Source organism: Entelurus aequoreus, linkage group LG13 (assembly GCF_033978785.1).
Source record: "Entelurus aequoreus isolate RoL-2023_Sb linkage group LG13, RoL_Eaeq_v1.1, whole genome shotgun sequence".
NCBI classification, from domain to species: domain Eukaryota; kingdom Metazoa; phylum Chordata; class Actinopteri; order Syngnathiformes; family Syngnathidae; genus Entelurus; species Entelurus aequoreus.
This window is the reverse complement of record NC_084743.1, coordinates 14,117,174-14,144,653: the sequence shown is the minus strand read 5'-3', so window position 1 is coordinate 14,144,653 and position 27,480 is coordinate 14,117,174. Positions and strand designations below refer to the sequence as shown.

Here is a 27,480-nt window from a genome sequence, read left to right as displayed (position 1 = left end):
AATTTACATACCAAGAGTAAAAAAATCTTTATTAAAACTTAGACTGTAAAACATTCAATATTCAAGTCATAATGGAGACAAACTATGGTAATAACATGTTATCACACAATATGTGACAAACATCAAAAAAGATGTGTGGTCTTCTTGGAAGTCATCAAAGTTCATCCTTCACCTATAAAAGAAAAATAAAGATTTTTGGTGGTAAACAGATGCCATGCAGTCACTGGAAGATAACATCCCGGAGTGTTTTAGTGACACTAAATTGATTTATTTACTCAAATCTGGACAGCAGTGAAGTATAATGACATCGTGCAGTTGTTACTTGAGATCGACCCATCATTAGCGCCAATATTTGGCATTTTGACATACATCGGCATCAACCAAATACATACACGCATTATTATACCTGTGTTTAGTATTTGAAAAAATAAATAAATAGTGAAGCAGATAGTAGTAACCACTGCTCAAGCACAAGAAAAAGTTCCCTTTCGCTGGAGCCCTTTTTAATTTTTTTTCAAAAGTCATTTAAGAACTAGATGAGGCAAATCCAGATGGAACTGCGTGTGAATGCTCCAAAGCTGAGGTTTAACTGAAATCCTGGAATTTTTTTTATAATTGTTGAAGTAGAACACACAATTCCCAAACAGGCTGAATATTTTGAAGTTGGAACAGTTTGAATCAGATGAAACATGTTGGAGTTGTGGAAATTTGAAGAATGTTCCATTGATTTCAATGGGAATTTCCCCAAAATTTGGGAATTTCTGGAAAAGCGGGAATTTTTTTGAAAATGGTAAAAAAAAAACCATGAATGGTCTGAATAAGTTGAAACGGTTGGTGACGGAATTTTTCGAATCGGTCAAGAAATGTTGAAGTTGTAACATGTTGAATTGAGAAATGGTATTATGGAATTCCTGGAATTTCGGGAAAACCAGGCATTTTTCCAGTTCAAAAAACAACTTTGTTTTTTGTCCTGATTAAGAGGAATGTTTTGACGGTGGAATGGTTGAAATGTGTTGAAAGCCAGAAAAAAGGGTAAGAATAGAGCTTTGGAAAACCAGGAATTCTGGAAAATCCTGGAATTTGTTTGAACTTGGAAAAAAGGTAGTTTAAATTTCCAGGATGGTGCATTGTGTTGAAGGTGGAATGGTTTGAATCGGTTAAAAATGTGTAAATGGTGGAAGTTTGAAAAATGGCCAATACATTTTGGAATGGGAAAAATGTCCCAGGAAAACCTGGAATTTTGGGAATTTTTGGAATTTGTCAAGGGAAAGCCCGCGATTCCCGAACAGGCTGAATATTTTGAAGTTGGAACCGTTTGAATCAGATGAAAAATGTGGGTGTTGTGGAAATTTGAAGAATGTTCCATTGATTTCGGGGACGGCGTGGCGAAGTTGGTAGAGTGGCCGTGCCAGCAATCGGAAGGTTGCTGGTTACTGGGGTTCAATCCCCACCTTCTACCATCCTAGTCACATCCGTTGTGTCCTTGGGCAAGACACTTCACCCTTGCTCCTGATGGCTACTGGTTAGCGCCTTGCATGGCAGCTCCCTCCATCAGTGTGTGAATGTGTGTGTGAATGTGGAAATAGTGTCAAAGCGCTTTGAGTACCTTGAAGGTAGAAAAGCGCTATACAAGTATAACCCATTTATCATTTATCATTTATTTCAAATGGAATTTCCCCCAAATTTGGGAATTTCTGGAAAAGCGGGAATTTTTTTGAAAATGGTAAAAAAAACTTGAATGGTCTGAATAAGTTGAAACGGTTGGTGTTGAAATTTTTCCAAATCGCTGGAGAAATGTTGAAGTAGTAACATGTTGAATTGAGAAATGGTATTACAGAATTCCTGGAATTTCGGGAAAACCAGGAATTTTTCCAGTTCAAACAACTTTGTTTTGTGTGCTGATTTAGAGGAATGTTTTGACGGTGGAACGGTTGAAATGTGTTGAAAAATGTGGAAGGAGTAGTCCGCCAGAAAAAAAGGTGGAAATAGGGCTTTGGAAAAGCAGGAATCCTGGAAAATCCTGGAATGTTTTTGAACTTGGAAAAAAGGTAGTTTAAATTTCCAGGATGGTGGAATGGTTTGAATTGGTTGAAAAATGTGGAAATGGTGGCAGTTTGAAAAATGGCCAATTCATTTTGAATGGGAAAAATGTCCTGGAAAACCTGGAATTTTGGGAATTTTTGGAATTTGTCAAGGGAAAGCCTGCGATTCCTGAACAGGCTGAACAGTTTGAATCAGATGAAACATGTTGGAGTTGTGGAAATTTGAAGAATGTTCCATTGATTTCAATGGGAAATTCCCCCAAATTTAGGACTTTCTGGAAAAGTGGGAATTTTTTTTGAAAATGGTAAAAAAAAAACTTGAATGTTCTGAATAAGTTGAAATGGTTGGTGTTGGAATTTTTAGAATCGGTCGAGAAATGCTGAAGTTGTAACATGTTGAATTGAGAAATGGTATTACGGAACCCCTGGAATTTTGGGAAAACCAGGAATTTTTCCAGTTCAAAAAACAACTTTGTTTTGTGTCCTGATTAAGAGGAATGTTTTGACGGTGGAACGGTTGAAATGTGTTGAAAAAATGTGGAAGGAGTAGTCGCCAGAAAGAAGGGTAGGAATAGAGCTTTGGAAAACCAGGAATTCTGGAAAATCCTGGAATTTTTTTGAACTTGGAAAAAGGGTAGTTTAAATTTCCAGGATGGTGGATTGTGTTGAAGGTGGACTGGTTTGAATCGGTTGAAATATGTGGAAATTTGAAAAATGGCCAATTAATTTTTGAATGGGAAAAATGTCCCCGAAAAACCTGGAATTTTGGGAATTTTTGGAATTTTCCAAGGGAATGCCCGCGATTCCCGAACAGGCTGAATATTTTGAATGTTTGAATCAGATGAAAAATGTGGGAGTTGTGGAAATTTGAAAAATGTTCCATTGATTTCAATGGGAATTTCCCTAAATTTGGGAATTTCTGGAAAACCAGGAATTTTTTTGAAAATGGTAAAAAAAAAACTTGAATGGTCTGAATAAGTTGAAACGATTGGTGTTGGACTTTTTTTGAATCGGTCGAGAAATGTTGAATTGAGAAATGGTATTACGGAATCCCTGAAATTTCGGGGAAACCAGGAATTTTTCCAGTTCAAAAAACACTTTGTTTTTTTGTCCTGATTTAGAGGAATGTTTTGACGGTGGAACGGTTGAAAAAATGTGGAAGGAGTAGTCGCCAGAAAAAAGGGTGGGAATAGGGCTTTGGAAAACCAGGAATCCTGGAAAATCCTGGAATTTTTTTGAACTTGTAAAAAAGGTAGATTAAATTTCCAGGATGGTGGAATGTGTTGAAGGTGGAATGGTTTGAATCGGTTGAAAAATGTGGAAATGGTGGAAGTTTGAAAAATGGCCAATTCATTTTTGAATGGGAAAAATGTCCCCGGAAAACCTGGAATTCTGGGAAATTGTCAAGGGAAAGCCTGCGATTCCCGAACAGGCTGAACAGTTTGAAGTTGGAACAGTTTGAATCGGGTGAAAAATGTGGAAGGTAAAGCGCGCCAAAATCTGGAGAAGAAGAAGAAGTTGAAGAAGTTGAATAAATAGATGAATTTTGGTGTAGAAAAGCATGTGTGTGTGAATGTTTTGGTGCATTCACACAATAAAAAAAATACTCTCATTGTCAATTTATTCTCCCAAAATATGTTAACTTTTACTGCAAATTAATATCTGCTCCAAGTATCGGTTATCGGCCTCTTGGATACAGATCATCTGTATCGGCCTTGAAAAAACAACATGGGTCGATCTCTGGTCCTTACCTGCGTCCGAAGGCAGGAACACGGAAACAGGTCATCACTGGGCTGTTCCACCAGCTCCATCCCTTCACGAATCTTCGGTCCTGTGACCTGGAGTCCAGCATATTCCTATACAGAGAGAAATCACAATTCTACTCACAAACAGATTGGCGTATTTGAATTCCTTTTTGCAGAAATCGCAACATTTGTACACCTACCTGGAAGAGTGTGAAATAGTAGCAAAGTATGTTGTCGCCCATTAGGTGCTTGCGTGCAAACTGTTGGCCTGTAAGAGCAATCTTCTTGGCCTGGAAGGCAGAAATCACAGCAGTGTAAAACAGCACTGAAAACATTTACCGGATTTTTACTTAAAAGCTTTTCATTTTCTCAAAACTCGACAATGCGCCTTATAACCCGGTGCGCCTAATATACGGAATAATTCTGGTTGTGCTTACCGGCCTCGAAAATATTTTATTTGGTACATGGTGTAATCGGTCGAGATTAGATTGTAAATAATGTAAATAATTCAATGTGATTATCTTGTGTGATGACTGTATTATGATGATAGTATATATGATAGTATATATCTGTATCATGAATCAATTTAAGTGGACCCCGACTTAAACAAGTTGAAAAACTTATTCGGGTGTTACCATTTAGTGGTCAATTGTACGGAATATGTACTTCACTGTGCAACCTACTAATAAAAGTCTCAATCAATCAATCAAAAACCAGTGCACTGCAAAAACTGAAATCTAAGTAAGATGAAATATCTCAAATAAGGGTGATATTTGCTTATTTTCTGTCTGATAAGATAATTCTTCTCACTAAGCAGATTTTGTTAGAATGTTTTACTTGTTTTAAGTGTTTTGATTAGAGATGTCCGATAATATCGGTCTGCCGATATTATCGGCCGATAAATGCGTTAAAATGTAATATCGGAAATTACCGGTATCGTTTTTTTTATTATCAGTATCGTTTTTTTTTTTGTTTTTTTTTAATTAAATCCACATAAAAAACACAAGATACACTTACAATTAGTGCACCAACCCAAAAAACCTCCCTCCCCCATTTACACTCATTCACACAAAAGGGTTGTTTCCTTCTGTTATTAATATTCTGGTTCCTACATTATATATCAATATATATCAATACAGTCTGCAAGGGATACAGTCCGTAAGCACACATGATTGTGCGTGCTGCTGGTCCACTAATAGTACTAACCTTTAACAGTTAATTTTACAAATTTTCATTAATTACTAGTTTCTATGCAACTGTTTTTATATTGTTTTACTTTATTTTTTATTCAAGAAAATGTTTGTAATTTATTTATCTTATTTTATTTTATAACATTTTTTAAAAAGTACCTTATCTTCACTATACCTGGTTGTCCAAATTAGGCATAATAATGTGTTAATTCCACGACTGTACATATCGGTTGATATCGGTATCGGTTGATAGCGGTATCGGTAATTAAAGAGTTGGACAATATCGGAATATCGGATATCGGCAAAAAGCCATTATCGGACATCCCTAGTTCTTACTTATATCTGTCAGTAAACTCGCCATGAAAGCGCTAAAACATACCGGTGTAGTGAGTTTACATTATTCACCCAAGGAACTTTAGTTATTAGAGAGTTCCGGTCGGACAGTTTTTCACGGGACACATTTTGGGCGTTGTTGTTGCACTAGTGAGCCACGGATGAGGAGATGCTGCTCCGTTATTGATTGAAGTAAAGTCTGAATGTCATTAAAACAGTTAGCTCCATCTTTTGACACTTCTTCCACTCCCGTCCTTGCACGCTACACCGCTACAACAAAGACGACGGGGAGAAGACGCTGTCGAAGGTGAGCCACGTAAATAAGACCGCCCACAAAACGGCGCATCCTGAAGCGACTGTCAGAAAGCGGCTTGAAGATGATGTGTAAAACATCATCTATGCAACATTTTGACCAAAGAACTACCATTACATGTTATGTAGACCACAAGGAAGTCTTTTACATTTAGAAAAAATCATAATAATATGACTCCTTTAATGCACCTTATAATCTGGTGAGCCTTATATATGAAAAAAGATCAAAAATAGACCAGTGCGCCTTATAATCCGGTGCGCCCTATGGTCCGGAAAATACGGTACCAGGTAATAATCAACCGAGGAGCAACATTACATCACTTCACCTCGTGGTCGTGTTCTTTAGCCCACTGGATCTTTTCCAGTAGATCTTGGAGGTCGGCCCTGACTGGTATGTAGTGTTCCCACGGTGCGAGCTGGTTGTAGAAATGCTCGTAGTAGCCAGAATCCTGCTTCAATACCACGCTGTCTCCGGCCAAAAGGTAAGGCAGGCGGTACGCCGCCACCGTGCCATCGATGTTTATTTGGTACTTGTACTGTGGGCAGAAGAGAAACACACGCGCTTCACTCAAGCAATTTACCAATCTACAATGCATACCGTAAATTCTGCAACTTTTTTCCCTACGCTTTGAACCCTACGGCTATTTTTAAGGATTTTTCTTCGCTGACGGCCATTATGCAAAAAGAAAAAAAAAAAACGAAACAAGTAAAGACACTTAAAGGCCTACTGAAAGCCACTACTAGCGACCACGCAGTCTGATAGTTTATATATCAATGATGAAATATTAACATTGCAACACATGCCAATACGGCCGGGTTAACTTATAAAGTGACATTTTAAAATTCCCGGGAAATATCCGGCTGAAACATCGCGGTATGATGACGTATGCGCGTGACGAAGTCCGAGTAACGGAAGTTATGGTACCCCGTAGAATCCTATACAAAAAGCTCTGTTTTCATTTCATAATTCCACAGTATTCTGGACATCTTTTGCAATTTTTTTAATGAACAATGAAGGCTGCAAAGAAGACAGTTGTAGGTGGGATCGGTGTATTAGCAGCGGACTACAGCAACACAACCAGGAGGACTTTGTTGGAGCGCTAGCCGCGCTAGCCGCGCTAGCCGCCGACTTCACCTTGACTTCCTACGTCTCCGGGCCGCCAAACGCATCGGGTGAAGTCCTTCGTCCTTCTGCCGATCGCTGGAACGCAGGTGAGCACGGGTGTTGATGAGCAAATGAGGGCTGGCTGGCGTAGGTGGAGAGCTAATGTTTTTAGCATAGCTCTGTGCAATCCGGTTGCTAAGTTAGCTTCAATGGCGTCCTTAGCACAGCATTGTTAACTTTCGCCAGCCTGGAAAGCATTAACCGTGTATTTACATGTCCACGGTTTAATAGTATTGTTGATTTTCTATCTATACTTCGAGTCAGGGGTTTATTTCTTTTGTTTCTATATGCAGTTAAAGCAAGATGCTATCACATTAGCTCGTAGCTAAAGCATTTCGCCGATGTAAAAGGCACTGAATGTCCATTTTGCGTTCTCGACTCTCATTTTCAAGAGGATATAGTATCCGAGGTGGTTTAAAATACAAATCCGTGATCCACAATAGAAAAAGGAGAGAGTGTGGAATCCAATGAGCCAGCTTGTACCTAAGTTACGGTCAGAGCGAAAAAAGATACGTCCATCACTGCCTCTCAAGTCCTTCACTGTAACGTTCCTCATCTACGAATCTTTCATCCTCGCTCAAATTAATGGGGTAATCATCACTTTCTCGGTCCGAATCTCTCTCGCTCCATTGTAAATAACGGGGAATTGTGAGGAATACTAGCTCCTGTGACGTCACGCTACTTCCGGTACAGGCAAGGCTTTTTTTTATCAGCGAGCAAAAGTTGCGAACTTTATCGTCGATTTTCTCTACTAAATCCTTTCAGCAAAAATATGGCAATATCGCGAAATGATCAAGTATGACACATAGAATGGATCTGCTATTCCCGTTTAAATAAAAAAAAATTATTTCAGTAGGCCTTTAAAGGCCTACTGAAAGCCACTACTACCGACCACGCAGTCTGATAGTTTATATATCAATGATGAAATCTTAACATTGCAACACATGCCAATACGGCCGGGTTAACTTATAAAGTGACATTTTAAATTTGCCGCTAAACTTCCGGTTCGAAACGCCTCTGAGGATGACGTATGCGTGTGACGTAGCCCGGCGAACACGGGTATGCCTTCCACATTGAAGCCGATACGAAAAAGCTCTGTTTTCATTTCATAATTCCACAGTATTCTGGACATCTGTGTTCGTGAATCTGTTGCAATCATGTTCATTGCATTATAGAGAAGGAAGCCGAGCAAGCAAAGAAGAAAGTTGTCGGTGCGAAATGGACGTATTTTTCGAACGTAGTCAGCCACAACAGTACACAGCCGGCGCTTCTTTGTTTACATTCCCGAAAGATGCAGTCAAGATGGAAGAACTCGGATAACAGAGACTCTAACCAGGAGGACTTTTGATTTGGATACACAGACGCCTGTAGAGAACTGGGACAACACAGACTCTTACCAGGATTACTTTGATTTGGATGACAAAGACGCAGACGTGCTACTGTGAGTATGCAGCTTTGGCTTTTTTTTGCGTATGTACGTAACTTTTTTAAAATATATAAGCTTTATGAACCTTGGGTTAGGTGAACGGTCTTTTGGGCTGAGTGATTGTGTGTGTTGATCATGTGTTTGAATTGTATTGGCGTGTTCTATGGAGCTAGGAGCTAGCAGAGGAGCTAGGAGCTAGCATAACACGTACCGTACCGTACGTGCGCGTCACGTACGTAACTTTTTAAAAATATATAAGCTTTATGAACCTTGGGTTAGGTGAACGGTCTTTTGGGCTGAGTGATTGTGTGTGTTGATCAGGTGTTTGAATTGTATTGGCGTGTTCTATGGAGCTAGGAGCTAGCAGAGGAGCTAGGAGCTAGCATAACAAACACGCAGGTGTTATTATGCAGGATTAATTTGTGGCATATTAAATATAAGCCTGGTTGTGTTGTGGCTAATAGAGTATATATATGTCTTGTGTTTATTTACTGTTGTAGTCATTCCCAGCTGAATATCAGGTACCGTGAGTATGCAGCCTTGGCTGCTAAACATTCGATAACTTGACCGTATGTGCGCGTCACGTACGTAACTTTTTAAAAATATATAAGCTTTATGAACCTTGGGTTAGGTAAACGGTCTTTTGGGCTGAGTGATTGTGTGTGTTGATCAGGTGTTTGAATTGTATTGGCGTGTTCTATGGAGCTAGGAGCTAGCATAGGAGCTAGGAGCTAGCATAACAAACACGCAGGTGTTTTTATGCAGGATTAATTTGTGGCATATTAAATATAAGCCTGGTTGTGTTGTGGCTAATAGAGTATATATATGTCTTGTGTTTATTTACTGTTGTAGTCATTCCCAGCTGAATATCAGGTCACCCCCGGCTCTCACAGCATCTTCCCTATCTGAATAGCTTCAACTCCCCACTAGTCCTTCACTTGCACTTTACTCATCCACAAATCTTTCATCCTCGCTCAAATTAATGGGGAAATTGTCGCTTTCTCGGTCCGAATCTCTCTCACTTCATGCGGCCATCATTGTAAACAATAGGGAACTTTGCGTATATGTTCAACTGACTACGTCACGCTACTTCCGGTAGGTGCAAGCCTTTTTTTTATCAGATACCAAAAGTTGCAATCTTTATCGTCGTTGTTCTATACTAAATCCTTTCAGCAAAAATATGGCAATATCGCGAAATGATCAAGTATGACACATAGAATAGATCTGCTATCCCCGTTTAAATTAAAAAAATTCATTTCAGTAGGCCTTTAAGAAGTGTGTTATTTGTGCTATGGTGACACCTTTTGGACGAGTTTGCTCACTGCAGGTGCTGCAGCGCCCTTCTGTTTAGATTGAACCGGAAGTAGAAGTGCCGTTCCGTCTTTTAGCCCGTCTATAGCGTTTCTACTCGTACAGATTTTTCATTCATCACTCCAAGCAACATTTTTAAGTTTTACAATATAACTACAACTATTCTTACCGACTAAACAGTCCCATGTGTGATGTCTGGAGGAGTGTTTTCATGCATAATTGTACGTGTTATCCTAATGTAATGAAGCTAGCCTTGTTAGCATTAGCTAATATGTTAACACTTTTACAAGTGTCTGTGTTAGTATTATTAATTTACAATGGGATTTTTTGGTACCCGTTTTAGTTTTGTAAAACAGTAGTTATTGAGTCTGTTAAGCTAATTGGAGAGCTCGCTTCCGCATGACGATGACTTCCGTTTTGTTTGATCAGCCGCTTTACTGCCGTGTTATAGAAACCGTTTGGAAAAAATTAAGATATGTAAATAAACATTTACAAAATCTGTCTGCGTAAATAACCCATTTCATAACATATATATCTGTGGCTTGTATTTGTTTCCTTAAATTTAGTGGGTACTGCTTTATAGTCCGGAAAATACGGTAACTCTAAATACTTCATAGTCTGAGGCTTATTCAAGTTGAAAGCTCAAAATTAGGGATGTGAATATTACAACAATTTAATTTGATTCCGATTCTTGTGGTGACGACTGGATTTGGAATCGATTCTTGATTCAACACAATTCTTGATTCTCGCAATACCTTATTTGTTATATAAATGATAATACATTTAAAGTTAAAATTAAAGTACCAATGAGTGTCATGCACACACTAGGAATGGCGAAATTATTCTCTGCATTTGACCCATCACCCTTGATCACCCCCTGGGAGGTGAGGGGAGCAGTGGGCAGCAGCGACGGCCACGCCCGGGAATCATGTTTGGTGATTTAACCCCCAATTCCAACCCTTGATGCTGAGTGCCAAGCAGGGAGGTAATTGGTCCCATTTTTATAGTCTTTGGTATGAAATAAACCCTAATTAAAACGGGTTCATCTTGGCTGCTGATGTATAAATGCAGTGAGTAAAGGCGGAGATGGCCTAAAAACGTATTTTTAAAGATCGATTCTTGAACATTTTGAATCGATTTAGAAAATTGTACTAAAAAAAGAATCTCGATTCAGTTGTACATTTATTTTTTTCGGCACCCCTACTGAATATACTGTACAATAGCTCCTCAGGATATCTTTGCCTAAGAATTTTCAAAGTAGAATCTGGCTCATTAGATTTTGCCCATATCTGTTAAATCTATGGCGTTGTTTTTTTTAAAGAGAGAAAAAAAGGTGTGATGATAGTTGTGTATACTGACTGGTCACTAGGTGTCAGTATAACATCACATGTTATTTTGAAGGTGATTCTTTAACATATTTGTGAAAGGATAAAAAGTATTTTATTTAAAGGGGAACTGCATTTCTTTTTTTTTATGCCTATCATTCACAATCCACAATCTTGCCGGAGAAGGCGAGAAAGACATGAAAAGGCGCTCGTTTGTGTGTGTTTTTTTTAACCCGTGTGAGGATTATGATTACCGTATATTACCAAATAAACGCCCTTGGGCAAATAACCGCCCATGTCCTAATAGCCGCCCGGGGTCGGACCCCATTTTGTGAATTAACCGCCTCTTCCTGTTAACCGCCTATGTCCAAATAGCCGCCCATGGGCTGTTATTTGCATAATTTAGATTAAAATGCTACTGGGGTTGCGTTTGCTGCAGTATTATTGTTTTGATGGTTTTATAGAGTACTTGGTACCATCATTTTATTTTTCCTGTATGCTGCTTTATTAAAAATGGAGTACTATAGCCTTTATTTTATTTAAGTGACAGTATTATTGTTCTGTTTTGATGGTGGGTTTCATACTTCAGTACTTGGTACCATAATTTTATTTTTCCCGGTAGGCTGCTTTATTTAAAAAGTTTATTTATTTGTAGTATTGGTATTCTATTTGACAATTGTTGCACTACTGCCATGTTGAGGACTTGTTGATCTCTTGTCTTTTGATAGCTTACCTCATGTTGATCTCTTGTTTTTTTGTTTGTATGTTTCAATAGCTTTTACATTTAAAGTTTTCTGTACGAAAAAAAAATACTGGACAGTAACCATTGTGACCAAATAATGGCCTGGTGCAGGCTGGTGCAAAAATAAATAAAAGCCTTGTGCAAATAACCGCCTGCTTCTTTTAAACGCCCGTCTCCAAAATCGATTTTGTGAAATCTATTCGGTAATATTTGGTAATTCTCCATCTAAACGGGAAGATATGAACAGCCCATCAGTCTTTATCCCAGTGAGAGCAGACATTGTTCAGTAAGTGATGGTGTCATTATGTTGATAAGTTTGTACATCTTGTTAAGCACTTAGCAATACTGCTACATTGATTGATTGATGCTTAGTGTTTCACTAAAGCTGCATCTTTTTAGTACACAGCTTCTAAAACATGTAGTTCTTCCTCCTTATGTTCAGGCTCAAAAATATAAGTTTCTGGCTCATCATTAGTCCCAAAGTAGTCTTTGTTGTCTCTCATGAAGTCTGCAATGATTAGTAGTGTTGTTGTTGTTGTTGAAGGGAAAAGTGAACGTTGTGATGAGTCTGTGAAAATATTACGCCGCTGTATGCTTAAAATAGGTAGTAAATATCACATGTTATGAATGTTACTCCATTACATACAAAACAGGCCAAACGTTTAGACACCCCTTCTCATTCAATGGGGTTTCTTTATTTTTCATGACTATTTACATTGTAGATTGTCACTGAAGGCACCAAAACTATGAATGAACACATGTGGAGTTATGTACCTAACCAAAAAAGGTGAAATAACTGAAAACATGTTTTATATTCCAGTTTCTTCAAAACAGCCACCCTTTGCTCTGATTACTGCTTTGCACACTCTTGGCATTCTCTCGATGAGCGTCAAGCACACCTGTGAAGTGAAAACCATTCCAGGTGACTACCTCTTGAAGCTCATCGAGAGAATGCCAAGAGTGTGCGAAAGTGAGCAAAGGGTTGCTATAGTCATGAAAATAAAGAAAACGCATTGAATGAGAAGGTGTGTCCAAACTTTAGGCCTGTACTGTATATACTTGCAGCATGCTTGTAAAACGATGATGGATGTTTTTAGAGCGCTTCATAGGCAGAATAGAGCAACTCCAATTAGCCCCGTTGTTAGCTGACTTTTGCTAAACTTTATTTACGAGTCAGAATGCATACAAAAAGAAAAAAAAAAGTGCTCGTCTTACATAAGGATTGTGAATGATAGACAATTCCAAAAACAGTACGGTTCCCCTTTAAGAATTTAATTCAATTTAAGACTAGTTTACTAATGATAAACGCCTTTGATCCATCCTCCCAGAACTCAATTGGACTGCGAGGTTTGTAGTCAAATCTACCGTAATTGAATCACCGAATATTGGACGATTTAAAGACAGGCCTAACAGCTGCTGTTACAGCTGTAGCTTCAGTCAGGGCTTTATGATGTTGTTTTTAAATGAAAGAATAACATTTGAACTGGACTACAGCTGAATAATGTTAAAAGCCCAACATGGACGGACACCAGCCGCACAGAGGCACGCTCACCTTGAAGAAGTCGAAGAAAGAGACGTGCTTGACCAGCGGCCCGTACAAGCTCTCGTCGTGTTTGAAGAAGAAAAAGTTGGTGAACGCTGCATCTATCGTGTTGGGGTGGGCCCTTGACAGCTTGACCAGTTCCAGACGCTCCTGGCGACTGTCCCGCCCCCTCCAGAAGGCCGTGGCGTTCTTCTCAGCCCACGGTGGCCCAGTGTTTGCCTGCACGGACATCATGTCCAGGCTTACTCTGCATATTGGGTGGACGACATCAATTAGTTTCAAGTTTGATGTGCAAAGACCACTATTTATACATTATATTTATACAAATGTGTTATTTTTGTCCTGAAAGGAATTACAATATTTACACATTGTCATTTTATGCTAAGTGCTGAAATCCATGGCTGCGTTTGAAATGTAATACTTCCGTCAGTAATAGGGGTGTAACGGTACGTGTATTTCATACTTGCCAACCTTGAGACCCCTTGGTCGGGGGTGGGGGGGGGAGGGTGTTTGGGGGCGGGGGTGTGGTTGGGGGCGTGGTTATTTATAGCTAGAATTCACCAACTCGAGTATTTCATATATATTTCATATATATATATGTCTTAATTAGATTATCCAAAAAAATAAAATAAAAAATAGTGCTCGATACCGTGGTAGAGCGTAATATGTATGTGTGGGAAAAAAATCACAAGACTATTTCATCTCTACAGGCCTGTTCTCCTGATGACCCTCATGAAACAGGCCTGTAGACATGAAATAGTCTTGTGATTTTTTCCCACACATATATATATATATATATATATATATATATATATATATATATATATATATATATATATATATATATATATATATATATATATATATATATATATATATATATATATGAAATACTTGACTTTCAGTGAATTCTAGCTATATATATATATATTTTTTTTTAATTTATTTTATATACATAGAAAAAAAAAACAAATACTTGAATTTCAGTGTTCCAGTGGCTATCCATTAGATGGCAGTATTGTCCTGTTTAACTTCTCCGTTCATGATGAGTATATCATTTCGGCCGCCATGTCTGTAATTTCCTCGTTCTTCTGCTTCGTCTCCTTGTTGTGTGCGCAGTTGTGCACTCTATAAAAGCCCTAGATCAGGGGTCGGCAACCCGCGGCTCTAGAGCCGCATGCGGCTCTTTAGCGCCGCCCTAGTGGCTCTCTGGAGCTTTTTCAAAAATGTATGAAAAATGGAAAAAGATGATGGGAAAAAAAAAAATTTTTTGTTTTAGTATGGTTACTGTAGGAGGACAAACATGACACTAATTGTTATAAATCACACTGTTTGTATTAAACATGCTTCACTGATTCGAGTATTTGGCGAGCGCCGTTTTGTCCTACTAATTTTGGCGGTCCTTGAACTCACCTTAGTTTGTTTACATGTATAACTTTCTCCGACTTTCTAGGACGTGTTTTATGCCACTACTTTTTCTGTCTCATTTTGTCCACCAAACCTTTAACGTTGTGCATGAATGCACAAAGGTGAGTATTGTTGATGTTATTGACTTGTGTGGAGTGCTAATCAGACATATTTGATCATTGCATGACTGCAAGCTAATCGATGCTAACATGCTATTTAGGCTAGCTATATGTACATATTGCATCATTATGCCTCATTTGTAGCTATATTTGAGCTCATTTAGCTTCCTTTAAGTCCTCTTAATTCAATTTATATCTCATGACACACTATCTGTATGTAATATGGCTTCTAATTTGTTGCGGCTCCAGACAGATTTGTTTTTGTATTTTTGGTCCAATATGGCTCTTTCAACATTTTGGGTTGCCGACCCCTGCCCTAGATGTTATGACGTCTTTGGGCAGGCAAGCTGTTTATTTTGTGGGAAAGCGGACGTGAGAACAGGCTGTCCCCACTCAGTCTCAGGTCCGCATTGAGCTGGAGGGGGCGTGGCCTCCAGCTCCGGCTGAATACCGGGAGTTTGTCGGGAGAAAATCTCTGCCGGGAGGTTGTCGGGAGAGGCGCTGAATACCGGGATTCTCCCGCTAAAAACGGGAGGGTTGGCAAGCATGGTGTATTTGTATTGAACCGTTTCGGTACGGGGGTGTTGGTTTGGTTCGGAGGTGTACCGAACGAGTTTCCACACGGACATATTAAGTAGCGTAACGCACATTGTGTAAACAATGCACACCGAGGCACAACACACGGCATGTTAGCAGCTAACGGGCTAGGATAGACTGACCATACGTCCTCTTTTCACCGGACATGTCCTCTTTGGCGGAGCTGTCCGGTTTCTTAAATGCCTCTAATTTTGAGTGTATTTTCAATGTACGTTCAGGGTTAAGAAGGGGTTAAAAACAAAACAAATTGTGCGCGCAGCAGCATTGGTGAGGGAGGGGCAGAGACAGAGAGAGCGAGAGAGTTATGATAAACGCGCATGCGTCGCCAGGCTCTGCTTTTTATCCATAGATTTATCAGATTTAATTTTTTATTATCTATAGCAGGGGTGTCAAAAGTGTGTCCCGGAGGCCATTTGCGGCCCACAGCTAATGTTTTTAAAGGCCCACGGCACATTCTAAAAATACTATTAAAATAAACAAAAACATAACAAAAGTGAAAAAAAAAAGCTTAAAGGTTAAATGTAATTTAGAAAAAGTTGCAATGTTGACTAATAAAACAAAGCTGTTTTTTTCCCTTTCAAACTGTCATTGCTCAAAACATAATATTGAATCAAAATCAATGTTATCATGAATTATTGACCTATCCAAGGTTCTGATTACTTCACATCAAATATTCCACTAGGAAAAATATTTTTGGTGGAAGATTTTGCAAATTTGGTAAATAAATAACCAAAACATTTATATTTTGTTGTTTTCTTACTGTACCGAAAATGAACCGAACCGTGACCTCTATACCGAGGTACGTACCGAACCGACATTTTTGTGTACCGTTACACCGCTAATATATACAGATGTATATAAGAAATACTTGAAAATATATACACCCCCCGCTATCCCTAAACACCCCCCGCCCCCATCTCCCGAATTCGGAGGTCTCAAGGTTGGCAAGTATGTTTTAGGCAGGAGGAACGTCGAATACATGCGGCTGAGGCGAGCGTTTACCACATTTTGTTTACATCCTATTTTCGTTATATTTGTAGTGAGTTTACATAATTCACCCACGGAACATTTTGTTATTGTTTGAGTTCCGGTGGGACGGGTTTTCACGGGACACGTTTCCGGTGTTGTGTGTTGCACTGAGATGCCACGGATGCACAGATACTGATCGATTACTGATAAGAAAACAAAGTTAGCTCCATCTTTTGACAATCCTCCTTCGACTTCCATCTTTACACGCTACAATATTTCATTAAAAAAAGCGGAAGTGAATGTTTCAAAACACGGACATATCCCACGTCTCGTATTTGTCAAAAATATTGACACAAAGTTTGGATTTTTGGAAGATATATTTTTTTCTGTCATCTCCATTTCCTTCCATCTCTGTCACGTTGTTGAATCTCGGAACGTGAAACCCGCTCCTTTAATTTAGCATCAACACTGTAGAGCAGGGGTGGGCAATTAATTTTTACCGGGGGCCGCATGAGCAACCCGTGCACTGCTTGAGGGCCACATCGACAATATTTCAATTAAATATTGCTCAATATTATTTTTGATATATACCATAAGATAAATAATAATAATAATAATAATAATACTTTCATTTAACCTAACTTAACTTTATACCAAAAGCACTGCTTTGGAAATCATTTGTACCCCTTTCAGAGATCACATTTAGTTCCCCTTAAACATCCTCATGTTGCACAATGAAATGTAAGCATAGGATGAAGTGTGCATTCCTGTAACTTTGCCTAGTAACAGCATTCCATGATTAATATCAATAAATTAACATTAATAATAAATGACAGTAGAATAAGCACACGTATGACTGAGGAGTCATAGTGTAACTTTGTGTGGTGTTTGAGTTGTCCGACTTTTTGTGTGGCCATAAACGCATCAGTGGTTTAGTGGTATGCGTGTTGGTGACAGATGACAAGTTGGTTTTGGCCTGGTTTGTACGGCAGAAAATGACTAGTTTTTCGAGATAGAAGTGTTTTACTCATGTTTTTGGTGTGGTTATGGCCCAATATAAACAGTTTTGCTTAATAAAGTGACCGATATAATTCCTGGCCTCGAAGCATCTCGATAGACGTTACAATAAATGAACGGTGTTCAATTGAACGGTGTTGACGAACACCGCTAGGGCCGCTTGTTGTCACTGTCACTCAGAGTTGCATTGCAAAATTACACAGAATAAATGTGTCTATTTTGTTTAGAATTCAGATGGGATTTGATTTGGTGCGCGGCATATATTTGCTGTGCGCAGAGGGCGCTTGAGCAGTGCGCAATTGCGCAGGCGCGCACCTTAGAGGGAACGTTGCTTGGCAGTCCATGTCTTGTTGAAAACACGACATTCGTCATCAACTTTTCTCTTTTTAGAGTCTCGGGTGTAGACCAGGCATCAGTTGTTGCTGTGCACCTTCACTCACAGGTTACACACGGACATACGCTCATAAATAACACTTTTCAAAATAAAAGCAGCACAGTTGTGTTGCGCGCACGACATAGATGTTTTTTCAACTTTATTTTGTAATTTGTGATTGCAGCTGTTCACATTCACTCACAATCACGCACGTGCATACGTCCACACGGAAGTAATACAAATAACGCTTTTCAAAACAAAAGCAGCACCGCTGTATTGCACACTCGACATAGATACTTTTTTAAATGTATTTTGTAATTTATGATTGGCCTCACGCGGGCCGGACAGGGACGCACAAAGGGCCGGATGTGGCCCGCGGGCCGCAGAATGCCCAGGTCTGCTGTAGAGGTTGGTTGTTTTGTACGAGTCTTACCTTCCCATGGTCTCAAGGACAGACTCGGTCAGGTCATAAGTGGGCATGACAATATCTCTGGTGAGGTTCGAGCCACACCAGGAGAAGATGGGATGCAGCTTCTGCGTGGGCTTCCTCTTCTCGAGTGGCCAGTCACCCAGGTTGACAAAAAACTCCACGTCGGGTAACTTCACCTGAACGCAACAACACGGACGGTGAGTCCTTCGAATGAGAGCCGTGCTCGGTTGGAACTTACCTTTCTGGTGAGTGACAGGAGGATGGCGTCCATAAAGATCCTGAAACCCACATGCTCACCGTGTGTTTTAACATAGACCTGGGGAAAAAAATGTTAGAAACTATAAGAAAAGCTTAGGAGCTTTTGAATGAGGTCATCTGAAGAATGTTTAATTGTGATATAATTATGTGGACGACACAACCTCAGCATGAACTTTAAAGATTTAGCAACCGTTTTGGGTTCATTCCGAAACATAAACGTATCATATTCACAATACTACCTGTTATAGTGTAAATATATATTTTTTGTGAAGTAAACTATATGTATATATCTTGCCCAAGAACTAGAGATGTCTGATAATGGCTTTTTTGCCGATATCCGAAATTCCGATATTGTCCAACTCTTAATTACCGATTCTGATATCAACCGATACGATATATACAGTCGTGGAATTAACACATTATTATGCCTAATTTTGTTGCGATGCCCCGCTGGATGCATTAAACAATGTAACAAGGTTTTCCAAAATAAATCAACTCAAGTTATGGAAAAAAAACAACATGGCACTGCCATATTTAGGGACCGAATGTCCCTTTGGGAGAGAGGACCCTATTGTATTTGTAGTTATTGTTGAAGTCACAAAGTTCATTATTTCTTTTAACATACCTCAAAACAGCAGCTTGGAATTTGCGACATGCTCTCCCTGAGAGAGCATGAGGAGGTTGAGGTGGGCGGGGTTAGAGTGTGTGTGTGTGTGGGGTGGGGGGGGGGGGGTGTATATTGTAGCGTCCCGGAAGAGTTAGTGCTGCAAGGGCTTCTGGGTATTTGTTCTGTTGTGTTTATGTTGTGTTATGGTGCGGATGTTCTCCCGAAATGTGTTTGTCATTCTTGTTTGGTGTGGGTTCACAGTGTGGCGCATATTTGTAACAGTGTTAAAGTTGTTTATACGGCCACTCTCAGTGTGACCTGTATGGCTGTAGGTGTTATGTGATTGGGCCGGCAAACAGAGGCAATGCCTTTAAGGTTTATTGGCGCTCTGTACTTCTCCCTACGCCCGTGTACCACTCCGTACAGCGGCGTTTTAAAAAGTCATACATTTTACTTTTTAAAACCGATACCGATAATTTCCGATATTACATTTTAAAGCATTTATCGGCCGATAATATCGGCAGTCCGATATTATCGGACATCTGTAGCTGCAACCAATTATTCATATGGACATGAAATGTGCTTTCTCTATACAAACTTTTTGATTTACAAACCCTGTTAATAAACTAACTAAGTTTGCGGAATGAGGTTCCAGTATATGCTTAGTTTGTCTACTAAGTTGTGTCGATTTAATATCACGATTTAAGAGAAGCCAAAATACTTTTGACAGCAGTTTTTTTACACACATTGAGTGACACGACTAATACGTGGTGTTGTCATAGTAGAAATACCCAATCATTCTTTAAAGTCCCTGAAAAGCGGGCCAAAAGCAAAGGAAAGCGGAAGTTACAAAGACAAGTCACAGGAAGTACCATAATTCTACGAACAATGCTATAGTTACTGCAATTGCCTTACTTTTACAATGTCTTCTTTTCAACAGTTTTAAGAATAAAGTATAGAATGGAATATATATTTTTTATTGCTACATTTGTAAAGGACACCGAGCCTGTGTCCTTACAGGAAGTATAATTAAAAATGGTAAAATACTGCCACCCTGAGATGGAAGTCAAGAAGAAAGTGTTAGTTAAAGTAGAGTCTTAACAAACATACACTTGAGTGTTTGTTGTGTACCTTGTTGTCTTTGATGGTGTAGTGGCAGAGGCTTTGTCGCTGCCCAAAGCGCTGCGGGATCTCCTGAGCGTTGCGATCTGGGTCGACATCGGTAAAATGGGACAGGTCCTGGTCTATCTGGACGTAGGACTGAGGGCAGTGCATGTGGTTCTGCCAGACTAAGCCGTCGGGCTGCGGACAGTCACAGCCCTCGTGGTAGACTGGGCCTGGGGAGGACAAGTGCCGTCACAAAAAATAATGAGGAAAACCTGTGAGAATGCTTATTATCAAAAGCATTCCCTGAAGTGATGTGGATGTGTACGAGTACTTCTGCAGTACTGATAGAATTCTAAGGTTTTTTTTCGTGTTTTTCGTGATGTCACGAAAGCAGGCTAACAGTCCCGCTGTAAGGAAAACTGTAATGATAACTGTAGAGACAGTAATGCAAGAGTTGAAGAAAATAATAATTAATTAAACAAAAAAATAAAAAATAAATAAATATATATATATATATATATATATATATATATATATATATATATATATATATATATATATATATATATATACATATATATATATATATATATATATAAATTAAATAAAAAAATAATTAAACAAAAAATCACAGAGTTGCTATATTGACTTATTGAGCTGCTGCATCACTTCTTCTGAGTTGGTGAAAGTTGATTGTAGATTAAAAATCACGCCTCTCACCTGGATAGTAGAAGGTTGTGGACATAAACCGACAAATTTGTCAACTTTGACAGATGGCGAGAAAGTTATGTTAGATCCACTATGGAGTAGACTCTCACTATTATGTTAGATCCACTATGGACTGGACTTTCACTATTATGTTAGATCCACTATGGACTGGACTCTCACTATCATGTTAGATCCACTATGGACTGGACTCTCACTATCATGTTAGATCCACTATGGACTGGACTCTCACTATTATGTTGGATCCACTATGGAGTAGACTCTCACTATTATGTTAGATCCACTATGGACTGGACTCTCACTATTATGTTAGATCCACTATGGACTGGACTCTCACTATTATGTTAGATCCACTATGGAGTAGACTCTCACTATTATGTTAGATCCACTATGGACTGGACTCTCACTATCATGTTAGATCCACTATGGACTGGACTCTCACTATTATGTTAGATCCACTATGGAGTAGACTCTCACTATTATGTTAGATCCACTATGGACTGGACTCTCACACTATTATGTTAGATCCACTATGGACTGGACTTTCACTATTATATTAGATCCACAATGGACTGGACTCTCACACTATTATGTTAGATCCACTATGGACTGGACTCTCACTATTATGTTAGATCCACTATGGACTGGACTCTCACACTATTATGTTAGATCCACTATGGAGTAGACTCTCACTATTATGTTAGATCCACTATGGACTGGACTCTCACACTATTATGTTAGATCCACTATGGACTGGACTCTCACACTATTATGTTAGATCCACTATGGACTGGACTTTCACAATATTATGCTAGATCCACTATGGACTGGACTCTCACTATTATGTCAGATCCACTATGGACTGGACTCTCACACTATTATGTTAGATCCACTATGGACTGGACTCTCACACTATTATGTTAGATCCACTATGGACTGGACTCTCACACTATTATGTTAGATCCACTATGGACTGGACTCTCACACTATTATGTTAGATCCACTATGGACTGGACTTTCACAATATTATGCTAGATCCACTATGGACTGGACTCTCACACTATTATGCTAGATCCACTATGGACTGGACTCTCACTATTATGTTAGATCCACTATGGACTGGACTCTCACACTATTATGTTAGATCCACTATGGACTGGACTTTCACAATATTATGCTAGATCCACTCAACGTCCATTGCAGCGGTCGCCCTAGAGGGAGGGAGGGGGGGGGGGGGGGGTCACCCACATGTGCGGTCCTCTCCAAGGTTTCTCATTGTCACCCCACTGGGTTGAGTTTTTCCTTGCTCTGATGTGGGATCTGAACCGAGGATGTGGTTGTGGCTTGTGCAGCCCTTGGAGACACTTGTGATTTAGGGCTATGTAAATAAACATTGATTGATTGACTGATTGATGCAATGTCATTTCCAACTATTTTTTGATGAAATAAAAGCAAAACTTGTTTTGAATTATCTCCGTCATTTGTATTCATTGGTTTCTTTAAAAAGTAGTGGAAAACAATCGGAAAGCAAATTAGTGAAACAATCTGAGACTGTATCTTTAGGCCGTATCGCCCAGGCCTATATCAGCCCCTGGCCTAGTGTCTGCCACGTATACAAAATGTATAGTTTTCAGGTTGAACTTCTTTTTACACTTGGATGGCAGCGTTTTATAGAGGGGTATAAAATGGGATTCTTCTTTTCTGGAACAGACTGTCTTGAACCTTAAAGATTCCACCGTACTTCTGACGTCACAACACAATTGTAGGCACTACTACCTGTGAGGATAAATGGAGACTTGGCCACATCTTTGTCCTGGAGCAGAACATGGATGTGAACGTCCGTGTAGCTGGCATACATTCTATAGCGAACCAGGAAAGACCCATCCCGACGATCCAGAACCTGAATCCAAATCCTGGGGAACTGTTCCGACGGGGACACAATCTTCACCTGAAATGTTTTCTCCCCGGGTGATGTCGTTAGACTGCGGAGAGATAAAAGGGAGAGTCGCGGCCATGTTGCTTCTCCAAAGGGTATAATAGCACAATCAATTTGAAAAGGATCTTCATTTGTACTTGTAGAACACAGATCACAGTACTGTATATACAGTATATATATATATATATATATATATATAGGGATGATGTTTGATAAGAAATTATCGAGTTCGAGCCTATTATCGAATCCTCTTATCGAACCGATTCCTTATTGATTCTCTTATGGAGTCCAGATAGGTTGTTGTATATGTAAAAAAACACACAATATTTGGTTTAACTCACTTTTATTATATAAGAAAAACATAAAATCTAATAAATAAATAAATATTGACTGTTACCCCCCTAAAAAAATTAAATTAAAAAAATAAATATTGACTGTTGTTACCCAAAGTATATTAAGTGGGATTTTTCAGAGAAACAAATATATACAGTAACACAAAAACAACCTGTCTCTGTGCTCACTATAGGTGTATAAATAATAATATAGTGTTAAATAAAATCAGTCCCTTGGGCACAAAACTGAAAATAATACAGCTCTCCAAAAAGTGCACTTCTGCTGCTATTTGACATAACTGTTTGTTATGATGCTTTGACATTTTTGCAATTTATTTCTTTTATTGAAAGACAATTCTATGAAGAGAAAAGTTGTTTTCAAATGTGGTTACAATGCTAAAAAATTAGGGATGTCCGATAATGGCTTTTTGCCGATATCCGATATTGTCCAACTCTTTAATTACCGATACCGATATCAACCGATACCGATATCAACCGATGTATGCAGTCGTGGAATTAACACATTATTATGCCTAATTTGGACAACCATGTATGGTGAAGATAAGGTACTTTTTAAAAATAATAATAAAATAAGATAACTAAATTAAAAACATTTTCTTGAATAAAAAAGAAAGTAAAACAATATAAAAACAGTTACATAGAAACTAGTAATGAATGAAAATGAGTAAAATTAACTGTTAAAGGTTAGTACTATTAGTGGAGCAGCAGCACGCACAATCATGTGTGCTTACGGACTGTATCCCTTGCAGACTGTATTGATATATATTGATATATAATGTAGGAACCAGAATATTGATAACAGAAAGAAATGGGGGGAGGGAGGTTTTTTGGGTTGGTGCACTAATTGTAAGTGTATCTTGTGTTTTTTATGTTGATTTAATAAAAAATAAAAATAAAAAAATAAAAAAAATAAAAAAAACCGATACACATAATAAAAAAACCGATACCGATAATTTCCGATTTTACATTTTAACGCATTTATCGGCCGATAATATCGGCAGGCCGATATTATCGGACATCCCTATAAAAAATGAAAAGTTAAAGCTAAAAAAAGAAATACATTTTATTGAGTTAACATTATTTCTTTATAGGGGGAAAGATGTGATGTTATATTACACATATACAGTGTGATTTTGTTTTGTTTACAAGGAAAGAAAAACAAAAGTTAAAAAAGGGAGATATATGTTGTATATACTGTATATGTATGTGCTGCGGTTGCTTCAAGAACGTTGTGACAGCTGCCGTAAAGGAGGTGCGTTGCTAGCCTGGTTGCTATGTTTCCGGTTGGTCGTAAAAGTGTTGGTCATGTGTTTGTACCCTGCTCAAATCTCTCAGTAAAGTTATTCATTGGATTATACCTTTTGTTTTGAACTTTATTACACCTTGGAGCACTTTTTCCCGTCCATTGTTTTTCTGCTTCCCCTATCTGCGCCTAATGACTGAGCTACATGACGTAATTTCTTGTGATGTCTCACGGGGCATTTCTGGTCGGGAAGGGATTCATTCCGAGGGATTCGAATAAAGAACCAACTCTTTTTCTTTACTATAGTGGTCTCGATAAGGGATTCGAGTCCGAGGACTCGGTTCTTTTCTTATCGAACAACCGGGAAAACCGGTTTCGAGTATCATCCCTATATATATATATATATATATATATATATATATATATATATATATATATATATATATATATATACATATATATACATATATACATACATACATATATATACACATATATATACATACATACATATATATATATACATATACATACATACACACACATATATACATATATACATATATATACATATATATATATATATATATATATATATATATATATGTATATATATATATATATATATATATATATATATATATATATATATATATATATATATATATATATATATATATATATATATATATATATATATATGTATATACAGTGGGGCAAAAAAGTATTTAGTCATTGATTGTCAATGGGTGGCTGACTAAATACTTTTTTGCCCCACTGTATATATACATTTATATATACCTGTATATACACATATACATATATACACACATATACATATATACATACATATATACATACATACATATATATATACATACATATATACACACATATATATATATATACATACATACATATACACATATATATACATACATACATACACATACATACATACACATACATACATACATACATACATACATACATACATATATATATATATATATATATATATATATATATATATATATATATATATATATATATATATATATATATATATATATATATATATATATATATATATATACTACCGTTCAAAAGTTTGGGGTCACATTGAAATGTCCTTATTTTTGAAGGAAAAGCACTGTACTTTTCAATAAAGATAACTTTAAACTAGTCTTAACTTTAAAGAAATACACTCTATACATTGCTAATGTGGTAAATGACTATTCTAGCTGCAAATGTCTGGTTTTTGGTGCAATATCTACATAGGTGTATAGAGGCCCATTTCCAGCAACTATCACTTCAGTGTTCTAATGGTACAATGTGTTTGCTCATTGGCTCAGAAGGCTAATTGATGATTAGAAAACCCTTGTGCAATCATGTTCACACATCTGAAAACAGTTTAGCTCGTTACAGAAGCTACAAAACTGACCTTCCTTTGAGCAGATTGAGTTTCTGGAGCGTCACATTTGTGGGGTCCATTAAACGCTCAAAATGGCCAGAAAAAGAGAACTTTTGTCTGAAACTTGACAGTCTATTCTTGTTCTTAGAAATGAAGGCTATTCCACAAAATTGTTTGGGTGACCCCAAACTTTTGAACGGTAGTGTGTATATATATATATATATATATATATATATATATATATATATATATATATATATATATATATATATATATATATATATATATATATATATATATATATATTTACATATATACATACATACATACATTCATATATATACACACACACATATATATAATATTCAACTTTTAAATTTCTAGATACACTTCAGGCTTATCTGTCGACAAATATTTTAAAAAAACTTTTTTTCACATTTTTATGGCAAAAACACCAAACATGCAATATCTTTGGCAAAGACATTTTCAAAGTGGAATATTTGATGTGAAGTAATTAGAGCTTAAAATAGGTCAATAATCCATAACAACACTGATTTGTATTTTTGGAGCAAAACACTGAAAAATAAATAAAAAGTCCATAATTGGGGATGCAATTAAAAGTATTAAAAAAGGTCATCCTTTTTATTTATTTTTTACTTTAAATGCTTAAGTCTCTAGCTCAACTTAAAACGTATTTGTCAATTATAAGTTTTTTTTTTTTTTTTTAAATTTTGTTTTTATATTTCTTTATTTTATTTTATGACCTTGTTGTCAAAGAAAACTTTGTTTTTGATATGGCAATTACACAATATCTTCGCCCCAAAAAATAAAAAAACGCAGTCGTTTGTTTTGGTCTCTTCTCGTGGCCAATACTAGTGTCTGATTAATATTTTTGGTTCATTTAGCCTTTTTTATGCTTGAAAATGCTTCATTTATGGTCAAATTACGTAAAATATGCTTTTTTTTTTGCCGGTAACACAAAATTAAAAATATTGATGTTTTATATTCAGATAGTTTAGCATATATTGACTGACTATATTGTATTCGTGTGTATTGGTATATTTAATTTACAAAATGTATCAAAGTGGCCCCCGCATTCTTCAATTTGTATTTATGTGGCCCTCACTGGAAAAAGTTTGGACACATCCGCTTTAGCATTTTGACGCCTATGACTTGTTACATGAGTTTGTAAGTATAAAAAAAATAGTATTTAATAGCGAAAATTACAACAACACTACACAAATCACATATTTAAGGAAATAGGCAAACTGAAGAAGTGGGGGGAAAATATCGATCTGGTATCGATTCGATACGGCTACCTACCCTCGATATAGACACCATTGCTATGTGTATGGATCCGCCCTCTTTCAGAACAATAGATAAACAATACTTACTTTTTCCCGGAGCTGTCCACTGCCTGGATGAAGAAGAACCGGGCTGGCAGGACAATGTTAGGCTCCAGTCCGGGGCCCCATACCAGACTGTCGGCGGCGCTGGGGGCCAAGTTGGCTCCCGTTAGTTCCGGTCTCCACAGAAAAAGACCCAAAAGCAGCAACAAATGCGGTCGAGGCAACATTACGTCGAGCGAGGTGTGTTGACGTTGCTTCCATGAGGATAAAACAGCTAAATGTGTCCACTATGTCGCCATTGTTTGGGGCTAAATTAGCTTAGCAATGTTAGCTCCTCTGCTTTCTAGAATTCTATCATTCCTCAGCTGTAAGTCGGGCAAGAGGGAGGCGGGGCCTTGGGAACGGCGCTTTCTGATTGGTCCATACTCTGCTTCAATACGG

The 27,480-nt window shown here is 37.8% G+C and overlaps 1 protein-coding gene across 1 annotated transcript; it reads right to left on the bottom strand.

Moving 5' to 3' along the window:
- Positions 1-12: 12 nt before the first annotated feature.
- On the bottom strand, positions 13-27,480 carry poglut2 (protein O-glucosyltransferase 2). Its single transcript, XM_062068469.1, has 10 exons — positions 27,085-27,480; positions 22,521-22,726; positions 20,043-20,248; positions 18,285-18,362; positions 18,050-18,222; positions 13,144-13,381; positions 5,949-6,158; positions 3,988-4,077; positions 3,794-3,898; positions 13-172 (listed from the first exon to the last, which is right to left on the bottom strand). Exons 1-10 carry the CDS (start codon positions 27,264-27,266, stop codon positions 155-157), a joined length of 1,506 nt encoding a protein of 501 aa, XP_061924453.1. The 5' UTR covers positions 27,267-27,480; the 3' UTR covers positions 13-154.

Bases quoted from the DNA above. Each gene is read 5' to 3' on its own strand.
- poglut2 (XM_062068469.1), bottom strand. From the start codon at position 27,266: ATGTTGCCTCGACCGCATTTGTTGCTGCTTTTGGGTCTTTTTCTGTGG. The intron at 20,249-22,520 runs GTAGTAGTGCCT...TGTCCTCCCCAG, and splicing joins GTCTCCATTTATCCTCACAG to GCCCAGTCTACCACGAGGGC. The intron at 6,159-13,143 runs GTGAGCGTGCCT...TTCTGCCCACAG, and splicing joins CTTTCTTCGACTTCTTCAAG to TACAAGTACCAAATAAACAT.